Source organism: Hypanus sabinus, chromosome 1 (genome assembly GCF_030144855.1).
Source record: "Hypanus sabinus isolate sHypSab1 chromosome 1, sHypSab1.hap1, whole genome shotgun sequence".
Taxonomy (NCBI): Eukaryota; Metazoa; Chordata; class Chondrichthyes; order Myliobatiformes; family Dasyatidae; genus Hypanus; species Hypanus sabinus.
Window position 1 is genome coordinate 196,570,333 of NC_082706.1, and position 25,770 is coordinate 196,596,102.

Here is a 25,770-nt window from a genome sequence, read left to right on the forward strand (position 1 = left end):
TGGGGTTGTGATTGACTGAGACAACTACAACTTGATTGAAGATCCATCCACTATTTGCATGCTATGTCCCCTGTAAACAGAGTCCAATGAAAGCGAATAGGAAAGGCACTGAACCACAACTATTGCCATGCTGAACTCAATGCACCATTGCCAAAAATAGGACAAACCGGTATTGGTGCTGACATTTGTGTCTCTGGTTGGAAAGCAAATTGGACCAAGGAAGGATGATGCTGCTCAGAAGAATAGTAAAAGTGTGAAAGCAGTGGTCCAAGTACAATAGCTTTTGTTGGCAGCATATCCGAGAAAGCCTCTGATATATTAATCATGCATTTACTTGTGAAATGTGGCTTGGTTTTAAGATGAAAGTCAATTTAAGGAGCTTCAAAAAAGTTGCAAGCATTCAGATTTTGTGAGTATAAAGGAAGCAGAATCTACTCTGTTCATTAAGATAACTGCATGAACTTCAAGTGGGAGTCAAAAAGCTGCTTGTAAAATTAGATGCAAAGACCAAAGGCCAGCAGGATGATTGGAAGGCCAGAAGGAAAGGAGTCAATGGAGATATAAAAATAGAGGATTTGTCAGATGATGTTGACAATATGGAAACTAAGAGGAGAGATCATATTGTAAAGGGAGCAATAGAAGGATTAACAAGAGAATACTCCAGTGAACTAAATGTACCTGTCCAAGATCAAGATGGAGATCTTAGAAGGAAGAAAATAGAAAAGATAGAAGGGGGTGACATTAGTGCTATGGAAATGGAAGAGGAAAAACATGACTTAATTTCTTGAGAAATTAGCAAATTCTGACATACTCATAAAGTAATTAGAAGAAGAAAAAGAAAGAAATATGGTTATGTTATGGACAGGAAAGGAATGGAGGGTTATGGGTTGAATGCAGGTCGGTGGGACTAGGTGAGAGTAAGCGTCCGGCATGGACTAGAAGGGCCGAGATGGCCTGTTTCTGTGCTGTAATTGTTATCTGGTTATAAAGACAAGAAGTTGAAAAGCAGAGAAGCGATAAAGATACAGAAAGAAGCGGGACCAGGAGAGAAGCAGGGTTCAAAGTAGATCTAGAGAGAAAAGCTAAGAGAATAAGAAGACGTGTCCAGAGCCATTTGCTGCAGTCTCAGAGTCAACTCCTACAACTGCCACAGAGGAGGCCCCACAACCTGCCACTGTTTCATAGTCAGAAGTCTCACCTGCCAAGCAGAGTGAGGAAAGTGAGCAGATCTTTCCTTGTCAGGAAAGACGTTAATGCACAAGAGTAAGAAAGCCTTCACAATGATTAAATATTTAGGCCTGAACGGAACAATTTAAAATTTACCATTCTGTGGATGTCTATATAGTAGTTTATCATATAATGTTCTGTGTATATAGTTCAGATGCGTTCTCTATTGAGTTGGAGTTTATAGCTAAGCAGGGAGGAGCATTGCGTATTAAATATTTCAGAGGTATATGTGCAATATTATAAGTATATTGTTTGATTAAACATTCTCATATGTTACAATAATTTATTAAGAAATATATGTAAAAAATAATGAATTGTATACATCATGATTCTACCACATATGTGTGCGTCTGGCTCCTGCTGCTGTCTTTTTCTTGAAATTAGTTTAATGTTTTGAAGTTACAAAACATAACAGTTGCGAACACAAGGAAATCTGCAGATGCTGGAAATTCAAGCAACATACACAAACTGCTGGTGGAACGCAGCAGGTCAGGCAGCATCGATAGAAAGAAGTACATCTACGTTTCGGGCTGAGACCTTTTGTCAAACAGTTGTCTTTGTCACAAAGGTTGAAACTATCTCTTCAGTTGTGCTGATGCTTCCTCCCTTCATCCAGTCTTCCCTGAACTTTGGCACCAAACTTGTGTCCTTTACAAGTTCCTATAAAAATTTTGCTAAGCCTAACTTTTACACAGTACCCATTTCCTTCTCGCTCTGGAATGCTCCACATAAAATGCTGGAGGAACTCAGAAGGACAGGCAGCATCTATAGAGAGGAATATACAGGTGATGCTTCAGGCCAAAACCCTTCATCAGAAATGGAAATAAAGGGGGTTGGGTGGGGAAGAGCCAGAATATTAAGATGGGTGGAGGGAAGGAGTACAAGCTGGAAGGTGATAAGTGAAGCCAGGTGGTGGGGGAGAATGGAGAGTGAAGGAAGAGTCTGAGAGATGATAGGTGGAAAAGATAAAGGACTGAAGAAGAGGCTTCCCCCCATTCTATTTTCATGAAACATTCAGTCATCCAGCTTTCTGCCTTAGTTCCCTTATTAAAGAGCAATAGGTATGGTTCTTTAATATGAAAAGAAATTTCTCTGAAGCATTTCCCCAAATCACTGACCCCATTCTCTCCCTAGCAATAATCTGAAGTGGGGTGCTACTTTTTACAGCCTTAGTGATAAACTTAACCCAGAGGAAGTAGATCAAACCACAGATTCATGGCATTATTGAAATTACTAACTTCTTGCTCCAGAGCATTACTGGACTTTGCTCCTGTCTCAATGACTCCTGTTCGAACACGCACCCATGCCTTTCATATATCTGTACTTGACAAATACAACATACTCTGGACTTGTCTTCAAGCTCCCAATGTCTGTTAATTTGAAGTCATCAAAATCCTGTTCCAATGACATCATGTTACATCTACCTATTATCTCTGTGTCCTCTGACCTAGAATACATTAGTTTCAGGATTAGCCAAGTATGAGTTTTAGCTTTATAATCCTAGGCCTTGGACTCTTTCTATTTATGAAATTTTGATCAAACCTTATCTATCAGATTTCTGGATTCCTCCAATAACTGCCCTGTGATTGTTCCCAAATTTAATCATCATGCTGGTAGAGGAACAAGTATATTTCAAAAACAAAGGATAAGAACAAATGTAAAAAATCATTGTATTTCAGTCAGAGGGGTGAATCTATGGAACAGTTGTAGTGAGTATTTAAAAACATGCATCACTCTTAAGTTTAAAAAATTATTTAAAAATAATTTAATGAACAAATATAAAATACATGATTGAAAATGAATGGGAGTAATGTAAATAAATGATACTTGGAATTGGATTTTGTGTTAAAAGATTATGAACCATTTTTGTTTTGGTGTGATGATTGATGCCAAATATGTTTTTGTGTAAGTAAGAGGGGTAGGCGTAATAAGCTGTAGCTTCAGCCTACGCCCTTTCAGTCTGTTTTAAAGATTTTTATTATTTAATTTTGTCTCATGAAATCATTGTTATGAAATCATCGCTGAAAATGATGCTTTTTGTTACGTTTTTACTGACCGTAATAAAATTTCATTAAATAAAATGAAAATAGTACCCATGCCCTCAGATACTGTGACTCTGCAACCAATTTCCTAAATCTCCCTGCATATCTCTTTAATCAGCCCTTTGATAATCAGTGATGATCATCTTATGAGGCAATGTGTTAAATTTAAATTAATGTTGTTCCAATAAAGATGTATTATAAATTCATGCTGCTTACAGTGGAACACTCAGAAGTACATTTCTTTAGATATTACCATTTAAAATATTACATATAAACATTAAAACATTCCTTCCAAGCGCTACATCTAAAAACTGGGAAGACGTTGCATTCGAGAGGGGGCAAGAGGGGGCTGCGCTACATGAGAACAACATCTGCTGTGCCGCAGAGAACAAATGGCAGATGCAAGAAGAGAGACTGCACAACCGAAAGACCCGACCACTAACCACAGCCACTCCTTACCCCTGCTGGCACTGCACCAGAATATATGTGTTGGATCCCTGGGTTATAGTCAAAGAAAAAGTGGCTGGGGTCACTTTGCACTTTAGTCACTTCTTAAGTGCATCAACCATTAAACTCACAAAAATTAGCAAGAACAGTGAAGAGAAGAATTCCAATATTTACAAAATGATATCAACATAAAAACACAATCATAGCTCCGTACATATTCTTGTTCAATGTGAACTCCTGGCAGCCTTTAACTCTCGCTCATACTGAGGGCGATGAACTTTTATTAGGTACTAGGATGTACCATCTTTAATTAACAACAAAGTTAACTCGAGACTACACATGAATTAAAATATGATGCCCCCCATGATGTAGTTGCAATCATATTACAAAAGAAACAGAAGTATACAAACAATATAGAGATTTACACATCCCTATCATTAAAGAAATTGAATATTCCACTGGGTACAGTGGGAAAGGCACCATAAAGCCAACGTGAGTGCATCGGTTTGGTTTAGTATCCAGCAAATGTCGTAGGACTGTTGGAAACAATGGTGTAAAATAACAGAATGCTCAACACAATACAAATAAAGAGTCCTCCAAGAGGACCACAAACTTGTTGTGGGTTTTGGAGGCTTGCAATCCTCAATCTGGAGAGCTATGTTAGCTGGAATCAGGGTCTTGTGCATTGACTCTTGGTAGGGTCACCCATTCCAAACTGGTCAAACGGTGCAGAGGCAAGACTAAGAGTGGTTCAACACTGACTGGTAAAACAAAACTGTTACAGAAACAGCAATGAAGAATCCTTCTCTACAGAGAGAGATGGAGGACCTTCTTTGCTGCCCTAAACACCAGGATTGTAATGGACAGTAAGTAAGTACAAGTAAAGAATTAAATTAATAGACAATAGACAATAGGTGCAGAAGTAGACCATTCGGCCCCTCGAGTCTGCACCGCCATTCTAAGATCATGGCTGATCATTCACTATCAATACCCAGTCCCTGCCTTGTCCCCATATCCCTTGATTCCCCTATCCATCAGATATCTATCCAGCTCCTTCTTGAAAGCATCCAGAGAATTGGCCTCCACCGTCTTCCAAGGCAGTGCATTCCACACCTCCACAACTCTCTGGGAGAAGAAGCTCTTCCTCAACTCTGTTTTAAATAACTGACCTCTTATTCTCAATCCATGCCCTCTGGTACTGGACTCTCCCAACATCTGGAACATATTTCCTGCCTCAATCCTATCAAATCCTTTAATTATCTTAAACGTTTCAATCAGATCCCCTCTCAATCTCCTCAATTCCAGTGTGTACAAGCCCAATCTCTCTGCGTAAGACAGCCCTGCCATCCCAGGAATCAACCTAGTGAATCTACACTGCACTTCCTCAATTGCCAGAATGTCCTTCCTTAAACCTGGAGACCAAAACTGTACACAATATTCCAGGTGTGGTCTCACCAGGGCCCTGTACAAATGCAAAAGAACATCCTTGCTCTTGTATTCAATTCCCCTTGTAACAAAGGCCAACATTCCATTTGCCCTCTTCACTGCCTGTTGCACTTGCTCATTCACCTTCATTGACTGGTGAACTAGGACTCCTAGGTCTCTTTGCATTTCTCCCTTACCTAACTCAACACCGTTCAGACAATACTCTGCCCTCTTGTTCCTGCTTCCAAAGTGGATAACTTCACATTTATTCACATTGAATGACATCTGCCAAGTATCTGCCCACTCACTCAGCCTATCCAAGTCTCCCTGTATTCTCCTAACGTCCTCTTCGCATGTCACAGTGCCACCCAGTTTAGTATCATCAGCAAACTTGCTGATATAGTTTTCAATGCCCTCATCTAAATCATTGACATAAATCGTAAAGAGCTGTGGTCCCAATACAGAGCCCTGTGGTACCCCATTAGTCACCTCCAGCCAGTCCGAGAAACACCCATTCACTGCTACCCTTTGCTTTCTATCTGCCAACCAGTTTTCTATCCATGTTGAAACCCTGCCCCCAATGCCATGAGCTCTGATTTTACTCACCAATCTCCTATGTGGCACCTTATCGAATGCCTTCTGAAAGTATTTGGTGCCTGACTCCGAATGTATGCAGCCATGCTGAGGGTAAACATTTATGAGAATATACCGGGGAAGACATTGAAGTGTGTGCACTCACAGCAACAACAGCAGAATGACAAGGAAATGTTGGTGACTGAGTGAATGCACATTGCTCTCTGTCACAATGTGGATCCCAGTTCGGCCTCTGCTATAGACAATTCCTTTGGATCCACCAATAGACAATTCCTTAGAAAAGCATCACAATCAACTCAAGCAATCACACTATTGCTAATCAGAAATAACAGCAAATACACAAATCAAGTGTGCATGAAGAAGGATGTAAGAGTTGAACAATTTTTTATGGATGAGCAAAAGCAGTTTCACAGTATTTAGAACTTATTGGAGACTGTACATTTTGTCCAATCTAAAGCAACTATTAAAATAAGAACGGTACCCTTGATATCTGAAGAATTTTACTGACATTGGCCGACTCAAATAGCAATGACTGCTTATAGAGAAATATGCATTGGGTTTGGGTGGGTTGCATTACAGCAGTAACAAGTTCAACTTTGGTTATTCACTTTGATTACTGGATACATCATACACTGTTGGTAAAATACACAAGTTGATAATTATTGATGGACCATAGCAGTGTATAATAGGAATACTTGTTATTCATCAGTATTAAAGAGGTGTTACTAAAGACATGTATTCTGACAATAATTATACTGATGTTCATCAGTTAATTAGATCCCAACAAAATATCATAGGAAGCCAATTAAAACCCGATCCAAATGATAAAGCTGTAATTGAACATTTCAACTGGTGTGAATAGATTTATTTTTTTACTAATTAACTACTGTGTTTTATAGACTAATGATCATTTACTTTGTTTTAAGGATTATCTAATACAAACAGATTTATCCTTCGAGTCATGGAAAAATCAGGTGAACTTAAAAAATGTTGAATTCAATCATTCTTTTCAAAATGGATGTGCTCAAATGTGTTCCGGTGGCAATCAGAATTGTGACTTACATACAAATGAAATTTATTTTGGAAATGATATGGACTTACCATATTGATGGGGGCTCTGATCCTTCAATTTCCAAATAATCATACTTCTCTTCAAGTTGAAAATCTGTAAAAATGAGCGAGATGGTGTCCCCAAGCTCTGCAGCAATTGTCCATGTACAGTCCGCATTATTGTAATACTCGCCAGGAAAGTTTGGACTCGAAATGATGCCGCTGGATCCTTGCAGAGTTCCCCCACAGCCATCTTCAGCTGGGTAGAAAAAGAAAATAGGTTATTAGCTTGAGCTCTGACATTCAACAACAAAGATACAATCATATAATGCAAATAATACATCAAAGTCTATTAAAGGTGCTCGAAGCAGCATAACAATTAATATAAGAAATAAAACCCTTCCAAGCTACTCCATCATTCGATAAGATTGCAGCCAATCAGAGAGGGGAGGCAAGATTAAAGCTGAAGGAGGGGAGAAAGCACTATATCAACACACTCAAAATGCTAGAGGAATTCAGTCAGATTTTATTTCGGGAAATGAACGATCAATATTACAAAAAGAGAAAAGTAATGAAATAATGTTATAGAGGGCTCATAGACCATCCTGAAATCTGATGGTGGAGGAGAAGAAGCTGTTCCTAAAACATTGAGTGTGCATCTTCACGCTCCTGTGCCTTTTCCCAGATGGTGGCAATAAGAAGAGGCTGCGCCCTGGGTGTGAATGAAGGCACAGGCAGACTGTGACTACACATGTTGGAAATCTAACAGCAAAACAGACAATGCTGAAAGCTGCATCTCAGGAAGAGGAAGAGTTTCCCTGGATGGAAATTGATCTAATATTGGGTCGTAGAGTTAGCACATCAAGTTCAAAACTTTTCAACATAACCGTTCTGGTGAAGGATCTTAAAACATTAGCTCATTCTACAATATGCAGCTTGACTTGTTAAGTGTCTCCCCTCACCTGCCCCGTTTAGTTTTTCTATCCTGTCTGACTTGGTGCAGAGACATGGCCAGCAAAATGTCTCTTGGCTCATGGCATTGTAAACTCTGGGAACCATTGGAACTCACATCAACAACAGAAAGCAGCAAAGAATTGCTGAACCACAGCAGCAGCTGAAAAATAGAACAGCCACCATCTGATATACGCTTGACGATCTTGATAAACAACTCTTTATTTCTCAAAGTCCTTCCTGTTAGTGGAAGTACTTTGGTCATTCAGTTTTGAAGGGGGAATCTCCAAAGGAGCATCACAGGGTCTAATTGTTATCACAGGCTGAATGTGAACTGTACGTCGGATCAATTGCAAGAATAGAGCAAGCATGCAAATGGCTGATTGATCACATGGTGAATCAACGGGGTCTCCTCTGCACAGGAGGCACTCTCTTGCAGCGCAGACTTGCGAGTGAACTTGCTTTTTACTCAGTGGGCACAGCTCTTAACTCCCACACTGTAAGGAGCCCAGAGCATACATGGCTAACGTGATTCAGTAAAAACATTTAATCATGCTCCATTTTTGTTTTTGCTCCGTGTAACCTACATAAGTTCTGGACTTCTGCAATGAGTTAACGTTGCATCCCTGGGACTCTCATGACCATTCTATCTGTACCTTATCTAGGCACCATCCTTAACGTGCAAATATTCAGATCCAGATTTATTTTTCACACGTGCATCAAAACATACAGTGAAGTGCATCGTTTGCGTTAACGATCAGCACACCCAAGGATGTGCAGGGGGCGGGCGGCAAGTGTCGTCTCACTTTCAAGTGCCAGTATAGCATACTGACAATGTTCAACACAACACGCGACATGCATTCAGTAGCCAAGTTATTAGGTAGCTCCTGGATCTAATGAAGGGGCCACTCAGTGTATGTCAGTACTCCTCTGCTGCTGTACCTCATCCGCTTCAAGATTTGACATGAGGTGGAGTCAGAGGTGCTCACTACTTTTGTATCACATGGTTATTTGAGTTACTGTCACCTTCCTGCCAGCTTGATCTATCCTGGCCATTCTCCTCTGACAAGGCATTTTCGCCTCAGGACGGCAGCTCACTAGATTTCTTCTAAAATTTATCTCCCACTCACTGCAAAGTCTGGAGACCGCTGTGTGAGAAAATCCAGGAGGTCATCAGTTTCTGAGACTCAAACCACCCCCTAAGGCACCAACAATCCTCCCACAATCACATTTCTTCCCCATTCTGATGATTTGTCTGAACAGCAATTGAACTACTTGACTATGTCTGCAAGCCTTTGTGCATCCCCTTTCTGCAACATGATTGGTTGATCAGATATTTGCATCAACCAGCAGGTGTACCTAATAAAGTGGCCACTATGTGTGGCAGCATCAACATCAGATTAAAACAATAGTAAATCAAATCCTTTTCTCACTCTCCTACCCCTCTCATGTACACACAGACCTCCAAATTCAGGAATACCCTGCTTGGCACAGACAATATTGAAAGGAGATTTGATAGAGATGGACCAGACCACAGTAGATTTAAATAGCATTTGTAGGGAAAATGTCTGACTGGAATTCCTTTCAGGAGCTAGGACTAAAGTAAATGGCCAAAGATAAGACATTTTTATATACACGTATATTATTTAGAAGCAAGAGATCTCCAACCCCAAGATAGGCCATATCTGGTCCTCCAGTCCTTTTCCCCAGACTCCCAGAAAGAAGTCATCTCTCTGACACAGTGGTGTCAAGAAAACCTCTTTCTCAATGTTGCAAAAACAAAGGAATTGGCTGTAGATTACAGAAGGAATGGAGATGGGCTAATTCCCCAGCTCCCATTCTCTTGCCCAAACTCCCAGATATGGAGGCATTGGGCCTTCAAATCTCCAGTCTCTAATATTTAACACTACCAGTCCAAATGTTGCATAATTCTCAATTGAATAACCTTGTTTCATTGCCATTACATAGCTTTTGATAACTGATGTCAATTGACAACGTCTTTAATCAGCAGCTGAAATTTAATTGTTTCATGTATTGCATCAGTCTTAGTGGAAAGAGCAGAAGATCCATTCATCAGCAACAAATTAGAATGCATTCATAAATCTAATTACAAGACAGAGGTCGCAACTGCAATTTGTAGCCATGCAAGATGAAATACAATGTGCAATACTGGCTTATTTTGTGGTAGCTATGATTTTTTTTTTCTCCCCCACAGAACCGCAATCTGACCTTCAGTAGAAAGGATGACCTTCTACTACTGCTAAGATATTGATAGAACTGCAAAAATAATGAACTGTAAACAAAATTCTGTGTCCCAAGAGCAGCCAATAATAAATTTTTATTATTAAATCACTAAATGGTTCACTACCTCAAAATATACAATATGGGGATTCTTCTGGATCAATGCCTCAGTTCCCAGTAGGAGGTGCTTCTATTATAAATCATAACAGAATGGATTCTGTAATAGAACTTATATACGCTTTGATTTTTTAATGTAATTTCGAAGACCCCATGCCATGCTGGATCATTCTTAAATGCATTTGGGTGTGCGTATGTACATCACTTACTTGAATAGTGCAAAAATAAAAATGAAAATGTAGTAAGGTAGTGTTCATGTAATGTCCAGTCAGAAATCGGATGGCAGAGGGGAAGAAGCTGCTCCTGAATCGCTGAGTGTGTGCCTTCAGGCTCCTGTACCTCCTTCCCGATGGTAGCAATAAGAACAGGGCCTGACCTGAGTGATGGTGGTCCTTAACGATGGGATGCACCTTTCTGAAGCAGCACTGCACTCCTTGAAGATGACCTGTATACTACAAAGGCCACTGCCCATGATGGAGCTGACTAAGTTAGCATCACACTGTGTTGCAGCTTTACAGCAAAGTGATAATGTCACTTGGTATGGCATGCTTAGTCTTCCAGCTTAAAACTGTGCTGCTTTCCAAATAAGTCATCAGGTTTGATGGGGGCCACTGCTGTGACCACTGCATCCCCTTTGATTTATAACAATGATACAGCTTGTATTCCATATCGTACTGCCCTGGCTTGTGTATTGATTGAATGTATTGTAGTCAGCTAGGATACAACATCCATAATTGACCCCAACCAACCTATCTCATTATAATGATGACTTAGAGTTGAACTTCAGGTAATATTTCAAACTTAGTAGATAACACAAAACTTAGAGATGTGGTTGGCAGTAATGCAGATGAAAGATCAAAGGAAACATACCTATCCTGACAGAATGTGCAGACAATTGGCAGATAAAATTTAACAGACCTAGTTACGAGAAAGGAGGAATGAATTCTGGTAGAAAGGAAGAAAGAATATAATTAGTGGTACAACTCTAAAATGTGTGCAGAAACAGACTGTGTAAGGTGAATGCATAAAACTTCAAAGGTGACAGGACTTATTAAGGGAGCTGTCATTAAAGCATTTTGGATTGTTTGGGTTTATGGAGTACAAAAGGAGTATGTTAAAATAGTGTTTAAGCAATATTTGAAACACTGCATATAAAATGGTAACTTTCTGGAAATATAAACAAGATGGCTGTCAGTGACCAACACAGCCAACAGCGACATCCTGCAGACAGCTCATGAAACTACTTCTACTTTGTGTTTTAAATGGCTCTCGACAGCAACTTCTTCCAGCTCATCTGTGGAAACAGCTTAATTTCTACCTTTAATATCTCTCTTTTCTCTTTTCAAGGTGAATGGAGTTCTGTTGATAACCCTGACCTAGAGCTATATTCAAACTTCAGTTTTTGTGGTAATGGGACCTGATCCCGGGACTCACCAACAAGCCATTTCTCGATATCCCAAGCAGGGCAGACAGCATCTATGGGAGGAGATAGTGACGATGTTTCAGGCCGAAACCCTTCATCAGGAGGTTGTATTCTCTGATATTTAATGGAACTGTTGAGCTATTGAACTAAATACACTTCTTCTCCTGAACTGCGTCAATTACAGCTTGTTCTTCCCATTTTGATGATGCTTTTTTGGGCCAACTGAGCAATCTGGAGCTTTTGCTATCTAACCCTAACTTGGCAAGGTTGAGAGCGAAGTGTGTGGCCAATCGTTTCCTCAAGGCGGAACGTGAACCCACGGCTGGCTCCATTACGCCTCGCTGACTAAACATTGAACACGATTGAAGTCGATGAGGATGAGAGCAGAAGATGAGAAGGTGCTCAGCACCACCTGTCTGCATTTGTCTAATTTTACTCGGGCTTTCACCAGAGGAAAGTACAGGTTTGATCGCCTTGATCGTTAGTGTATGTGTGGTGAACTATGTGCCTGTCGGGACACGCCCCCTGCTGACTGCTCCTGTGTCTCCTCCCACAGGTCCCTGTATAAAGGAGGTCTGAGGCCTGACGCTCGGCCTCAGTCTCCAGGACATTGTATGATAGACACTCACTCCTGGTTCCTTCTTCCAGTCAATAAAAGCCGATATCTCGCCTTACGTCTCAGTGTGAGTTATTGATGGTGCATCAGTATGAAGACCTCTTTTTCCCTTTTATTGCGGGGAGGTGTTCTGCTGTTTGATGCTTAATGTCCCTATTCTGTGGTTGTGGACCAGTTTTTGGAGGATTCTGCAGCCCATGTTTTACACTTCTTTTGCTACTTGTGTGATATGATAGAAGCGCTTCAGTGCGGAACTGGCTCTATGCCCGAGGCCTGCAGTCACCGACACAGCGCTAAGTTGAAATGGCTCGGAGTTTGCGGTTCCTGGACCGCTTCTGGGATTCTACAGTTTGATGTTTGGTATCCTGTGTGTTACTTGCCCTCTTTCCGCAGTGTGCGCAATCTGTGCTATTTTTTTCCACACATTGGATTTTTGTCGTTTGATGTTGTCTTTGAATGGATTCCATGGTGTTTCTTTGTCTCTTGGCGGCCTGTGAGAGGGTTGTATACTGTACATGTACTTTGGAACTTTTACATTTAAGGATATGAAGGTCTTAGGTAGGGTATTCCTAGAATATTTCCAGATTTGAGCTTTAAGCTTACACCAGCAGTTCAGGAATACCCTGCTTGGCACAGACAATACTGGAAGGAGATTTGACAGAGATGTACCAGACCACAGTAGATTTAAATAGCATTTGTAGGGAAAATGTCTGATTGGAATTCCTTTCAGGAGCTAGGACTAAAGCAAATGGCCAAAGATAAGACATTTTTATATACAGGTATATAATTTAGAAGCAAGAGTTGACCTTGCCCTTCAAACTCACACCACTGTACAAACATCTTAGTCTACTTGATTGAGACCTCAGCTTTATGTTTCTGATTAACCACATTAACCTTTCACTCTGAATGAACCATGGAGAGAATATTTATGAAATATTCATTGAATTGATTTGAACTGATTTTATTTCTCACATCCTTCACATATATGAGGAATAAAAATGTTTATGTTACATCTCCATATAAATGTGCAAAGTGAAATCTTTGTGAAAGCATAGTAATTTATAATAAATAGAACAGTCAATGTAATATAGAACACACTCAACGTCGGCATGAGTTTATCAGTCTGATGACCTGGTGGAAGAAGCTGTCCCGGAGCCTGTTGGTCCTGGCTTTTATGCTGTGGTACCGTTTCCTGGATGGTAGCAGCTGGAATAGATTATGGTTGGGATGGCTTGGGTCCCCAATGATCCTCTGGGCCCTTTTTATACACCTGTCCTTGTAAATGTCCTTAATCATGGAAAAATCACAACTACAGATGCGATGGGCTGTCTGCAGCACTCCCTGCTGAGTGCTGCAGTTAAGGGAGGTACAGTTCTCAACCAGGCAATGATTCAACCAGTCAGGATGCTCTCAATTGTGCCCCTGTAGAAAGTTCTTAGGATTTGGGGGCCCATATCAAACTTCCTCAACCATCTTAGGTGAAAGAGGCGCTATTGTGCCTTTTTCATCACACAGCTGGTGTGTACAGACCACGTGAGGTCCTCGGTGGTGTGAATGCCAAGGAACTTGAAGCTGTTTACCCTCTCAACCCCAGATCCATTGACGTCAATAGGGATTAGCCCATCTCCATTCCTTCTGTAATCTACAACCAACTCCTTTGTTTTTGCGACATTGAGAAAGAGGTTTTCTTGACACCACTGTGTCAAAGAGATGACTTCTTTCCTGTAGTCCACCTTGTTATTGTTTGAGATAAGGCCACTCAATGTAGTTTCATCGGCAAATGCAACTAGCAGATTGGAGCTGTGGGGGGTGATACAGTCATGGGTATACAGAGAGTAAAGGAGGGGACTCAGTATGCAGCCCTAAGGGGCTCCTATATTGAGGGTCAGAGGGTTGGTGGTGAGGGAGCCCACTCTTACTCTTATAGATAACGGGGTCAAGGGATATGGGAAGAGGGCAGGAAAAGGGTGCTGATTGTGTATGATCAGCCATGATCACAGTGAAAGGCAGTGCAGGCTAGAAGGGCCGAATGGCCTACTCCTGCACCTACTGTCTATTGTCTTACAACCTACTGGCAATCTGAGGGTACATTAGAGGGTACAGTTGGATAGGTACATGGAGAAAAGGAAGATGGAGGAATATGGATATGGTGTAGGTAGGAGGGATTAGTGTTTGGATGTTTTTGATTTGTTTTTAGCTGGTTCAGCACAACATTGTGGGCCGAATGGCCTGTTCTTGTGCTGTACTCTTCGAGATTCAATGTCTGTGTTCTAACTGGAATCACCACCTTCAAATACTTGAGATACCCAGGACTTCCAAAATCAATTTATGTTCTTGATTAGCCAGGGCATCAAAGGGTGTGGGGTGAAGGCAGGGGAGTGGGCATGACTGGAAGAATTGGATCAGCCCATGGTTGAATGTTGGAGCAGACTCAATGGACCAAATGGCCTATTTCTGCTCCTATGTCTAATGGTCTAACTGGAAGAATCAATGGCACTTAGAGTCATAGAACACAGTAACACAGAAAAGGGCCCTTCATCCCATCTAGTCCATGTCGAACTATTACTCTGCCTAACTCCATTGACTTGCACCTGGGCCATAGCGCTCCATACCACCCCTGTCCAAATTTCTCTCAAATTGAACCTGCATGCGCTACTTCCACTGGCAGCTAGTTCAACACTCTCGCTGCCCTCTGAATAAATATGTTCCCATTCATGTCCCCTTTAAACATTTTACCTTTCACCCTTAAACCTAGTCTCACCTGACCTGAGTGGAAAAAGCCTGCTTCTTCTCCTCTGCCATCAAATTTCTAAACAGTCCATGAACTAATTAATACCACCTCACTATTCGGCTTTTGCACTATTTAATTTTTGGATTCTAATTGATAATATTTTTTTTGTCTTGCATTGTACTGCTGCCACAAAAATAACAAATTTCACAAAGCATGTCTGATAGTAATCCTGGTTGTGATACAGCCTCATTTATCTTTTGCACATCTCTTGCATTTAATTTGTCAGGTTAAATTTTGGGAATGGAATAACTTCTGTTAAACCAATAGAGATGAGCTCAAGAACACAGAAAGAGGACAGGTGCCCACACTTTACAATTCTGATGCATGCACTGATGCAGTAGTATGGACTGTACTTTTGTACATGCTGGGTTAGCCAGTGCAGTTGCACTGAATCATAGACTCGGTAACAATGTGAACCCATCCAACTGAATATCGCAGTGAACACGAGTCAACAACAAGGAAACAGCACCATAACTTACAGATTCTGGATATGCAGCTAGTTCATACAAATGGCAAGCAAAGTTACCCAAAATAATTTCTCTCTCAATGCTTTTTCCTATTAAAAGAATAATTCTGTATAAAACATTAACCATTATACCTTTTAATTAATAATAAATATCAAATACTAGAATTAAACATTCCTTCCAAATTACTTCTGTAAATCTCCACCTAAATGCCATAAGACCATAAGATCTGCAGCAATTATAAGGCCATTTGGCCCATTGAGTCTGCTCCATTTCAGATAGACAGACAGACTTTATTGATCCTGAGGGAAATTGGGTTTCATTACAGTCGCACCGACCAAGAATAGTGTAGAGATATAGCAATATAAAATCATAAATAATAATAATAATAATAATAACAATAATAATAATAATAATAATAATAATAATAATAATAATAATAATAATAATAATAATAATAATAATAATAAGAAGAAGAAGAAGAAGAAGAAGTTAATCATGCCAAGTGGAAATAAGTCCAGGACCAGCCTATTGGCTCAGGGTATCTGACACTCCGAGGGAGAGGGACGAATTGTAAAGTTTGATGGCCACCAGCAGGAATGACTTCCTATAACGCTCAGTGTTGCATCTCGGTGGAATGAGTCTCTGGCTGAATGTACTCCCGTGCCTAACCAGTACATGATGGAGTGGATGGGAGTCATTGTCCAAGATGGCATGCAACTTGGACAGCATCCGCTTTTCCGACACCACCGTCAGAGAGTCCAGTTCCACCCCCACAACTTCCCTGGCCTTACGAATGAGTTTCATAATGGCTGATTCATTTTCCCTCTCATCCTCAATCTCCTGCTTTCTCCCTGAATCCTTTCATGCCCTGACCGATCAAGAATTTATCAACTTTGGCCTTAAATTTACCTAATGACCTGTTCTCTGTTGCCACCTGTGGCAAAAAATTCCACAGACTCACCACTCTGTGGCTAAATAAATCCCTCCTCATCTCTATTCTAAGCGGACATCCCTCTACTCTGAGGTTGTGTCCCTGGTGTTAGACTCCCCCACCATAGGAAACATCCTCTCCAAATCTACTCTATCGAGACCTTTCAACAATCAATAGGTTTCAATAAGTTGTCACTCTGCAATCTTCTAAATTCCAGTGAATACAGGGCCAGAGCCAACACTATTCATACGACAAGCCAATTAATCCTGGAATCATTCTTGTGAACCTCCTTTGAGCCCTCTCCAGTTTCAGCACATCTTTTTTTAAGATAAGGGGCCCAAGACTGCTCACAATACTCCAAGAGAGGCCTCATCAACACCTTATAAAGCCTTAACATTACATCCTTGTTTTTATATTTTACCCCACATTCCTTGAAAAAGCAAGATATTTAGTGTGATATTCTCCCTGGTTACTTTAATTTGGCAGTTGAAGAGAACTGACTAAACCCATGGCTGTAATTGCCAACATATTGCAGTCAAAACTGAAGTCTTATGGGGAATCTCCCAGGGATACCATGAAGTTCTATTAGTTAATCTTTGTAAACAATTTGAAGGATATTTTCCCCAGCCTATAAAAGTAATTATGGCTGATTATATCAAAGCGATTTCAAATAAAGTTAGAGCATGAACTTTAGAATAATTTTTAAGGAAGATTTTCAAAAATTTTGTTGAACCCTTCGTCACGGTGCAAAGAAATATATGTGGTGGAACTTCAAATTCAGTTCCATCTGTTGGAAGACATTCAGTAAGACAATAATAATACTCTGATAGTGGCTCAGAACAGTGAGTGTGGCACACTGCCCACACCCACTACGGAGACACAGAATGGCCCTGCAAAATCCATAACAAGTATCAGACTGGATGAAAGCCTTCAGGTTCTGATTGACAAAGTGCTGCACTTCTTAATTGAGTCAGTAGAGCAGATAGGAACAAGCCCGCATCCACAAAACTGCTGAGAGAACCTTTGACGGATAGCAAAGTCAGGACCACAGTTTTCCATTTGACCACAGCTCCGTTGTTTTTTCTGAAATCCATGCAAAACGTCCTTGACAATCAGAAGTTCAAAGCCCCTTAAAATTGAAAAAAGCATTTGGGAAAATCTCTATATCACCATAAATAAATTTACATGAAACAAATAATTAGAAATTATTTAATTACGTAATTATTCCATGCAAATTAACTCATTGTTTCTTATCTTTCTTCCTTGCTGCTGGAAGAACTTCATTCAAAGAATGGTCATACAGTCCCTGTGCTGTGCTGGGTTTAACCCTACCCGATACCTTGCACAGATTTCCTGTGTAAAATGCACTGGACTCTGCATCATCTCTGGTAGAGCAGAGTGAATATACTCCTGCAAGAACTTTGTCACCAAATTTGGAACTTGAACATTTGGGTCCTTATGAGTGTAAATGCAAATTCCAGTGTTGGAGAATGAATTCAAGTGGATCAAACTCATTTCTGGAGAATCTCCAAATGCGACATTCTTTTCAGCTATATTTGATTATTTATTGCTACAATGTAAGACACTATCCTGATTATAGCAGGACATTCCACCAAAGCATTTGTCAGCATAAACACAATAAAATATGCAAAAGGAGAGAGAAAAACCATGCCGTAAGTAACTTATGCAATTAACTAAGCCACTATATTTTTTATGATTACTCCATCATTACTCACTCCAATTGAAGGCATTTAAAAATTAAAGAGATTACAAACATGAGAAAGTCTGTAGATGCCAAAAATCCAGAGCAAAACAAACAAAATACTGGAGGATATCAGCAGGTCAGGCAGCATCTATGGAAAGTAATAAAGAGTCGATGCTTCGGGCCAAGACTCTTTATTAGGACTGGAAAATAAGATGAAAAGTCAGAATAGGAAGGTGGGGGAGGGTGGAAGAAGTACAAGATGGTAGATGATATGGGAAACCAGGAGAGGGGGAGGGGGTTGAAGGAAAGAGCTAGGAAGTTGATTGGTGAAAGAGATAATGTGCTTGAGGAGGGGGAATTTGATAGTAGCGGGTAGAAGGCCATGGAAGAAAGGGAAGGAGGAAGAGCGCCAGAGAGGGTTAATGGGCAAGTAAGATAAAAGGTGAGAAAGGGAAACAGGAATGGTGAAGGGGAGGGCAATCACTGGAAGTTCATGAAATCAATATTCATACCATCAGGTTGGAGGGTGCCCAGACAGAATATAAGGTGTTGCTCCTCCATCCTGAGTAAGGCCTCATTGCAGCAGTAGAGGACTGTCATGTTAGAATGGGAATGGGAAGAAGAATTGAAATGGGTTGCTACCGGGAGATCTCACTTTCTCTGGTGAATGGAGCGTAGGTGCTCGAGGAAGCGCCCACCACCTTGAAATTCTTCCTCCTCTTCCCCTACCTTATTATACTGACTTCTCATCATTTTTCCCATTATAGAGATTAGCTTTGTTTTGTCGCATGTACATCGAAAGATTCAGTGAAACGCAGTATGACCAACACAGTGCTGGGGTACAGGTCACAAGTTTTGCTATACTTCTGACCTCAACGTAGTATGCCCACAATTTACTAACCTTGATCTGTTCACTTGGTAATGTCAGAAAAAGCCCGAGCACCCAGCAGAAACCCATGGGGAGAATGTACAAACTCCTTACAGACAGCAATGGGAATTGAACCCTGATCTTCTGATCGCTGGCACTGCTAAGCGTAATGTTAACTGTTATGCTACTGTATCACCCATGTGTGTTTATCATGGTTTTGCCTCAACCCACTGAGTAAAATTATTGGCTCACAATAATTAGACGGATGCAGCTCAACTTGGAAAAGTGTGAAGTGATTCACATTGGATGGTCAATTTTGAAGGGAGAATACAGAACTTCTGGTAAGATGGCAGTGCCTGCAAACACAGCGGCCTCTCAAGGCTTCTTACTTTATAAAATCAGTTCCTTCTGATCCAGAGACAATTCTACTCTGAGAACTTTGGGTACTGCAGGGCTACTCCATCAGTGAGCTGATTGCTGATCGGAATAGCTGGACTGGTGTCAGCGGCAGATCCAGCCGGCGTAACGAAGGAGCCCATCAGGATATCGGAGGAGCTCGCCAGAGAAGCCGGCTTGGGTTCGAAGGAGATGACCTGGCTGCAGCCCGCGTTGCGGCCCGCTACTCAGAAGCATCAAAGTTGGTGCAATATAACTGAGGAAGGTTGTCTCGGACATTTCACTTGCGATTGCAAGACTCGGTTGGACAGTGACAGTATAAGCTGCTGCAGGCCTGTTACCCTTGTCTGGTGGAGGGACAGTTGACACGGGTGCTACATAGCCTCAGTTGTAGTGAGAACGAGGCCTCAAACCTCGGGCTTGCCTGCTGCTGCAGATCAGGTGAGAGACGTGGAAGTGCTGCAACATGGTTGAGCTCAACTGGGGCCTGGGCTCACCCATCCATGCTAGCTTCCCATGTTCGAGCAGTGGAATAGCAGGCGGGATTGCGTGCATCTGTACACTACTGGGAGCCTCCCATCAATTGCAGGACATTGTCACTCAGGGTCTTGGAATACATATATGATTTTTTCTGACTGAGTATGCTTCTTCACTCGGTATTTTGAATGATGTTACTCGCTATTTTTGAAAGTTTGCTAGCTATTTTGGAAGTTTTGCCCTTGGCCCAAGAGGATCACAGTTTTGTTCAGCTTTATCTATGTATGGTTTGAATGAGGATTAAACTTGATATGATTTGATTTGATTTTGATTAATAACAGGCTTATTCGTAGCGTGGAGACCATGTCATAACTTTAATGTGATTAGAGGAAACTGTAGGGGGATGTCAGAGGTCAGTCATTTATGGCACTGTGCGGTAAGTGCCAATGGTGGAAGTAGAGGCATATTTAGGGTTATAGAGGCATATAGAGGCAACATTAGGGACATATAATAAACTCTTAGAAATTTAACATTTAACAAACTCACATGGATGATAGAAAAGGGAAGGAGGGAAGGGTTAGATTGATCTTCAAATAGGCTAAAAGGTAGGAACAACATCATGAGCTGAAGGGCCTGTATTTTTAACTCATGTTCTATGTTCAAAGTACCTTTATTATCAAATAACCTGTATGTCACCACAGACAACCCTGAGATTCATTTTCTTGCAGGCATATTAAATAAATTCAATAATCATAATATAATCCATGAACAATTGAAACAACTTTACTTTTCAACCAGAGTGCCAAAGAAAAAAAAAACAACTGTGGAAAAGCTGAAAGAAAGAAATAATATTAATAGTAGCAAAGAGTAAATGTCGAGAACATGAGATGAAGAGTCCTTAAAAGTGAACCCATATTTTGCAGGGATAGTTTAGTGATGGAGCAAGTGAAGTTGAGAGAAGTTAACACGAGGAAATCTGCAGATGCTGGAAATTCAGGCAAGACACATAAAATGCTGGTGGAACACAGCAGGCCAGGCAGCATCTATAGGGAGAAGTACAGTCGATGTTTCGGGCCGAGACCCTTCGTCAGGACTCAGGAGAGAAGTTATCGCCTTCGGTTCAGGAGCCTGATGGTTGAGGGGTAATAATTGTTCCTGAACTAGGTGTTCTGGGTGGTGGGGTTGTAGGTGATGGATGTTGCTGTCCTGCAACAGTGTTCAATGTACGAGGGGTGATTGATAAATTCATGGCCTAAGGTAGAAGGAGACAAATTTAGAAAACCTAGCACATTTATTTTTCCTACACTTACACACTTAGTCCAGCGGTCGTGGAGCATACGGATCCCTTCTTTGTAGAAATCGGCGTTTTGGACCTCCAGAAGTGGTCCACAACATGGGGTGATTGATAAGTTCATGGACTAAGGTAGCAGGAGATGAGTTATTAACTTCAAACTTCCTGCATTTTCACTCAAAGATTTGAACTGCATGTGCATGTAAAGAGAGCTGTATAACTCATCTCCTTCTATCTTAGGCCACAAGCCTATCAATACTCCTGCTGTGGACCACCTCGAGGTTCAAGATGCTCTTGTTACATGCACGTGCAGTTCAACTCTTTGAATGAAAATGCAGAATGTTTGAAATTAATAACACCTTTTACCTTAGGCCACAAGCTTATCAATTACCCCTACTGTGGACCATTTGTACAAAGAAGAGATCCATATGCTCCACGACCATTCGACTAAGTGCATACATGTAGGAGGGGACTATATTGAAAAATAAATGTGCTAGGTTTTCTAAAATTGACTCCTACCTGTGGCCATAAACTTATCGATCACCCCTCGTAGGTATGCTGAATAATGGGAAGGGATTTGCTAGTGATGGACTGGGCTATACCCACTACTTTTTGGAGGATTTTACTTCAAGGGCTTTGGTGTTTCCATACCAGGCTGTGTGATGCGGCCAGTCAACATACTCTCTACTACATATCTAGAGACATTTATTTCAGATGTCATGCCGGATCTTCACAAACTTTTAAGGAAGTAGAGGTGCAGCTGTGTTTTCTTTGTAACTGCACTGATGTACCTGGCAGAGGGCAGGTTCTCTGAAATGATAACACCAAGGAATTTACAGTTGCTGATCCTGTCCACATCTGATTTCCCACCATGTGTGCTGGCTCATCGACCTCAGGTTTCCTCCTGAAGTCAATAATCAGTTCCTTGTTTCTTGTTCTAATATATGATAGTCATAAAGTGTCATGATCCCAACCGTTAATTCCTCTTTTTATCCTAATTCCCTTTTCCCCATGTTCTCCTGGGCTCCTTCATTGTGGCACGTGATTCTCTTCTGAACCTGCTGCATAAAAACCCTGGCTTTGCATCCACTTGCTGCCTGACAGTTGCTTCAGTCCGTGCGGTAATTAACGTTCTTGGCCAGTTAGGATCGTATATTCTGAGTTTTACTTCAGTACCGAGGTTTACCTGTGTAACACTGTCTCTCTGCACTAAGAAAAGTATTGCCTGCTGCTTCACTTTCTACACTCCATACCCAGATACGTTTTGCCTGCCGCCTGTCTGCTGTTTGCCATTCAGCTCCAGCAACCCCATGTCAAGAAAAGCTTTGTCTGTCTCCTGTTCCTCCATTCACCCACGCTGTTTGCCTGTGTTAATTCTGTTAATTCTGTCTCTCGACCGCTTAGAATAGTGTATTCCAAGTTCTGTTTCCGCACTGTTTGCCTGTGTTAATTCTGTCTCTTGACCGCTTAGAATTGTGTATTCTAAGTTCTGTTTCCGCACTGTTTGCCTGTGTTAACCTGTGTTTGCCTCCATGTTAATAGAAGCATTGCATGCCGCCTGCCTTTCCATTCATTCTTCTGCCTGCTGTTCTCCTCAAGCCACACTTGCACCCTGGTCTGCATCCCTGCTCTGCCTCGCTCCACTGCCCACCTACACTCCCTGTCGGCTCGGTGGTTAAACGCCGGGACCCCACTGTAGCAACCCCGGTTCAGTCCCCAGTCAAGCCTTTCTCACTCCTCAGCCTTCCCTGTAACCGTTAATAAACACTTTAGATTACTCTACCTCCGTGTCTGTGTCCTGTGTTTGGATTTGCCCCGTTCCATTGCAACATAAAGATACCAGCTCACTCATAAGCAGTTAAGATCTTAAGTTATTGTCAGCAATATCCTTCTCCTACAAAGGGAGCACAATGACAATATTTCAAGTTGGGAGAATACAGAAAGCACTGACTTTCTGTGAACCTCAAGTAATTTTAAATTGTTCACATCACAGGAAGCAATTATAAAATGAAATCTTGATCCATCAGGAACGACTATATATTTAATGACATACTAAGTCATAATTACTGTTGAACAATCTCTCCAGTCCTTAAAAACTCATTTCTCAGCTTGAAGTCTCATTTCCTTGGAAGATCAGTGAGCCATGGAAGACGTACTTCACAAAATGTTTAATAGTGCATATTTTGATGTATTTGTTGCACCTTTAATCCACTTAATTCCCTATTTTTGTCTTCTTCTGTGCACAGTAATTTAATTGTTGTTTGTATCTCTGTTGTACTTTCTGCTGCCTGGGTCATCAGCCTATCTGCAGCTTGCCCTGCTCACAGGTACTCCAAAACTTGAGCAAGCGGAATATTGAAAGTAATGCATTAGACAGGAAAGCAACACTTGTCACAGTGTGCTAAGCCAGGAAAGGTTTGCGTGCCTCATTTTCAGTTAGATAAAACATGCTGGTCCTTTATCCGAGATGGCTAAATCCCAATGTTGTTGTTTTTTTCATGTACTTAAGCAAGATTAGCTTTATTTGTCACATGTACATCAAGACAAAGGGTGAAATACATCCTTTTACATTAATGACTAACATAGTCCATAGACTGTGCTGTGGGAAACCTGCAAGTGTTGCCTTACTTTTGGCGCCAACATAGCACAGAAAGTGAGAATTGTTAATAGGACCACTGAAAGATGATGCTGGTGAGGTACTAATGGGACAAAGAAATGGCAGATGAACTTAGGAAGTACTTTGCTTCAGCCTTTAATGTGGAAGACACTAGCTGTATGCCAGAAGTCCATGAGTGTCAGGAAGCAGGGGTGAGTCCCATTGCTATTACAAAGGAAAAAGTGCTAGGAACACTGAGAGGGCTTAAGGTGTATAAGTCACCTAGACCAGATGGACTACATCTTAGAGTCCGGACAGAGGATACTGAAGAGGTAATGGATGCATTGGTCATGATCTTTCAAGAATCACTTGATTCTGGCATGGTCCTGGAGGACTGGAAAATTGCAAATGTCACTCCATTCTTAAGAAGGAACAAAGACAAAAGAGAGGAAACTATGGGTCGGTTAGCCTAATCTCAGTGGTTGGGAATATGTTAGCGTCTATTATTAAGGATGAGTTTTCTGGCTACTTGGAGACTAATGATAAAATAAGTCAAAGTCAGCATGGTTTCTTTGAAGGGAAATCTTGCCTGACAATTCTGTTAGAATCCTTCAAGGAAGTAACAAGCAGGGTGGACAAAGGAGAAGTAGTAGATGCCATTTACTTAGGCTATCTCCACACTAGACCAGATAAATCTGTAACCAACGCTTTTTCTCTTCGTTTTGATCCTCCGTCCACACTGAAGCAGCATTTTCCTCCCCCCAAAACGGAGCTTTTCTAAAACGCCATCCAGAGTGTGTAAATTTGAAAATGCCGGTGGGCAGGGTAGTGTGGATGGGATAACCGGATATTTTTTAAAATGCTGTCATGCCGTGCTGGAACAGACGCTGGCAGCAGTGTGGCACTTTATTGTTTTCCTGAATGCAACTCCCCACACAACCTAACAATTTCAGAACAGACGGCAACAAGACTAAAGCCAGATGAGTTAGAAATGTACTCACCAAATACTTTGACCCATAACTCACTGAATAAGTAAGTATACTCACTTTGCCCTGCTTTCTGTCCATGCTTGTATGAAGGTGGTTTACCAATTAATGCAAGTATTTCTCTGACAATAGATGTGTAATAGACTAATGTAACACTGTATGGAAATACAAGGTAACACTGATGCAGACATGTTTTATACATTTAACAAGGTGCCTTACTAATGCAACAGAGTTAGACAGTTTTTCAATGTTCATCGTCAGCTGGGTCATACTATCAGTGAACTCCCTGTTGGTTGCCTCCATTTGCTCCAGTATTTGTTTTTTTTTTTTACTTTTAAGTCCTTCTGCATGAGAGCCAACAGCTGTCCATCGTTTGGCAATTTCCTTTTAAGTTTTTCTGGTCTGTAACTGTACACGTGAACTTTCACAGTGAGATTCAACACCAAACATGCCACTTGTTTTCTGTAGATGTGTCCTGTGCATGACCAGTTGGAGGAGATTCACCCAAATACCCATTTTACTGTGGACGGAGGTATTTTCAAAATTGCTTGGTGTGGATGCCTATCGTTTGTACGCGAAACCGGCGTTTCAAAATTATCCAGTCTAGTGTGGACGTAGCCTTAGATTTTCAGAAATCATTTGATAAGGTGCATCATACGAGGCTGATTAACAAGATAAAATCCTATGGTGATACAGGCATAGATTGAGGAATAGCTAACAGGCAGGAGGCATTGAGTGGGAATAAAAGGGGCCTTTTCTGGTTGGCTTCCGGTGACTGAAGTTCCTCAGGGGGCCAGTATTGGGACCACTGCTTTTCACATTGACAATGATTTAGTGGAATTGACTGCTTTGTGGCAAAGTTTGTAGATGATATGAAGATCGGTGGAAGGGTTGGTTGTGCTGAGGAAGCAATGCAATTGCAGCAGGACTTAGACCAAACTGAAGAAAGAGCAAAAAAGTGAAGATGGAATGCAGTGTTGGGAAATGCATTTTGATAAAAGGAACACTAGTGCAAGTTATCATCTGAGGAGAAATTTCAAATGTCAGAGGTGAAAAGGGACTTAAGAATCCTCATGCAGGGCTCCCAGAAGATTAATTCACACGTCTGTGGTAAAGAAGTCAAATGCAA

General features: G+C 41.2%; 1 protein-coding gene across 1 annotated transcript in view; it reads right to left on the reverse strand.

The window, feature by feature from the left end:
* csmd3b (CUB and Sushi multiple domains 3b) overlaps positions 1 to 25,770 on the reverse strand; it is a 2,186,187-nt gene that overhangs the window by 1,158,685 nt on the left and 1,001,732 nt on the right. The window contains exon 5 of the mRNA XM_059983996.1: positions 6,837 to 7,044. Coding sequence (XP_059839979.1) covers positions 6,837 to 7,044 — 208 coding nt within the window. The remainder of the gene's footprint in view (positions 1 to 6,836; positions 7,045 to 25,770) is intronic.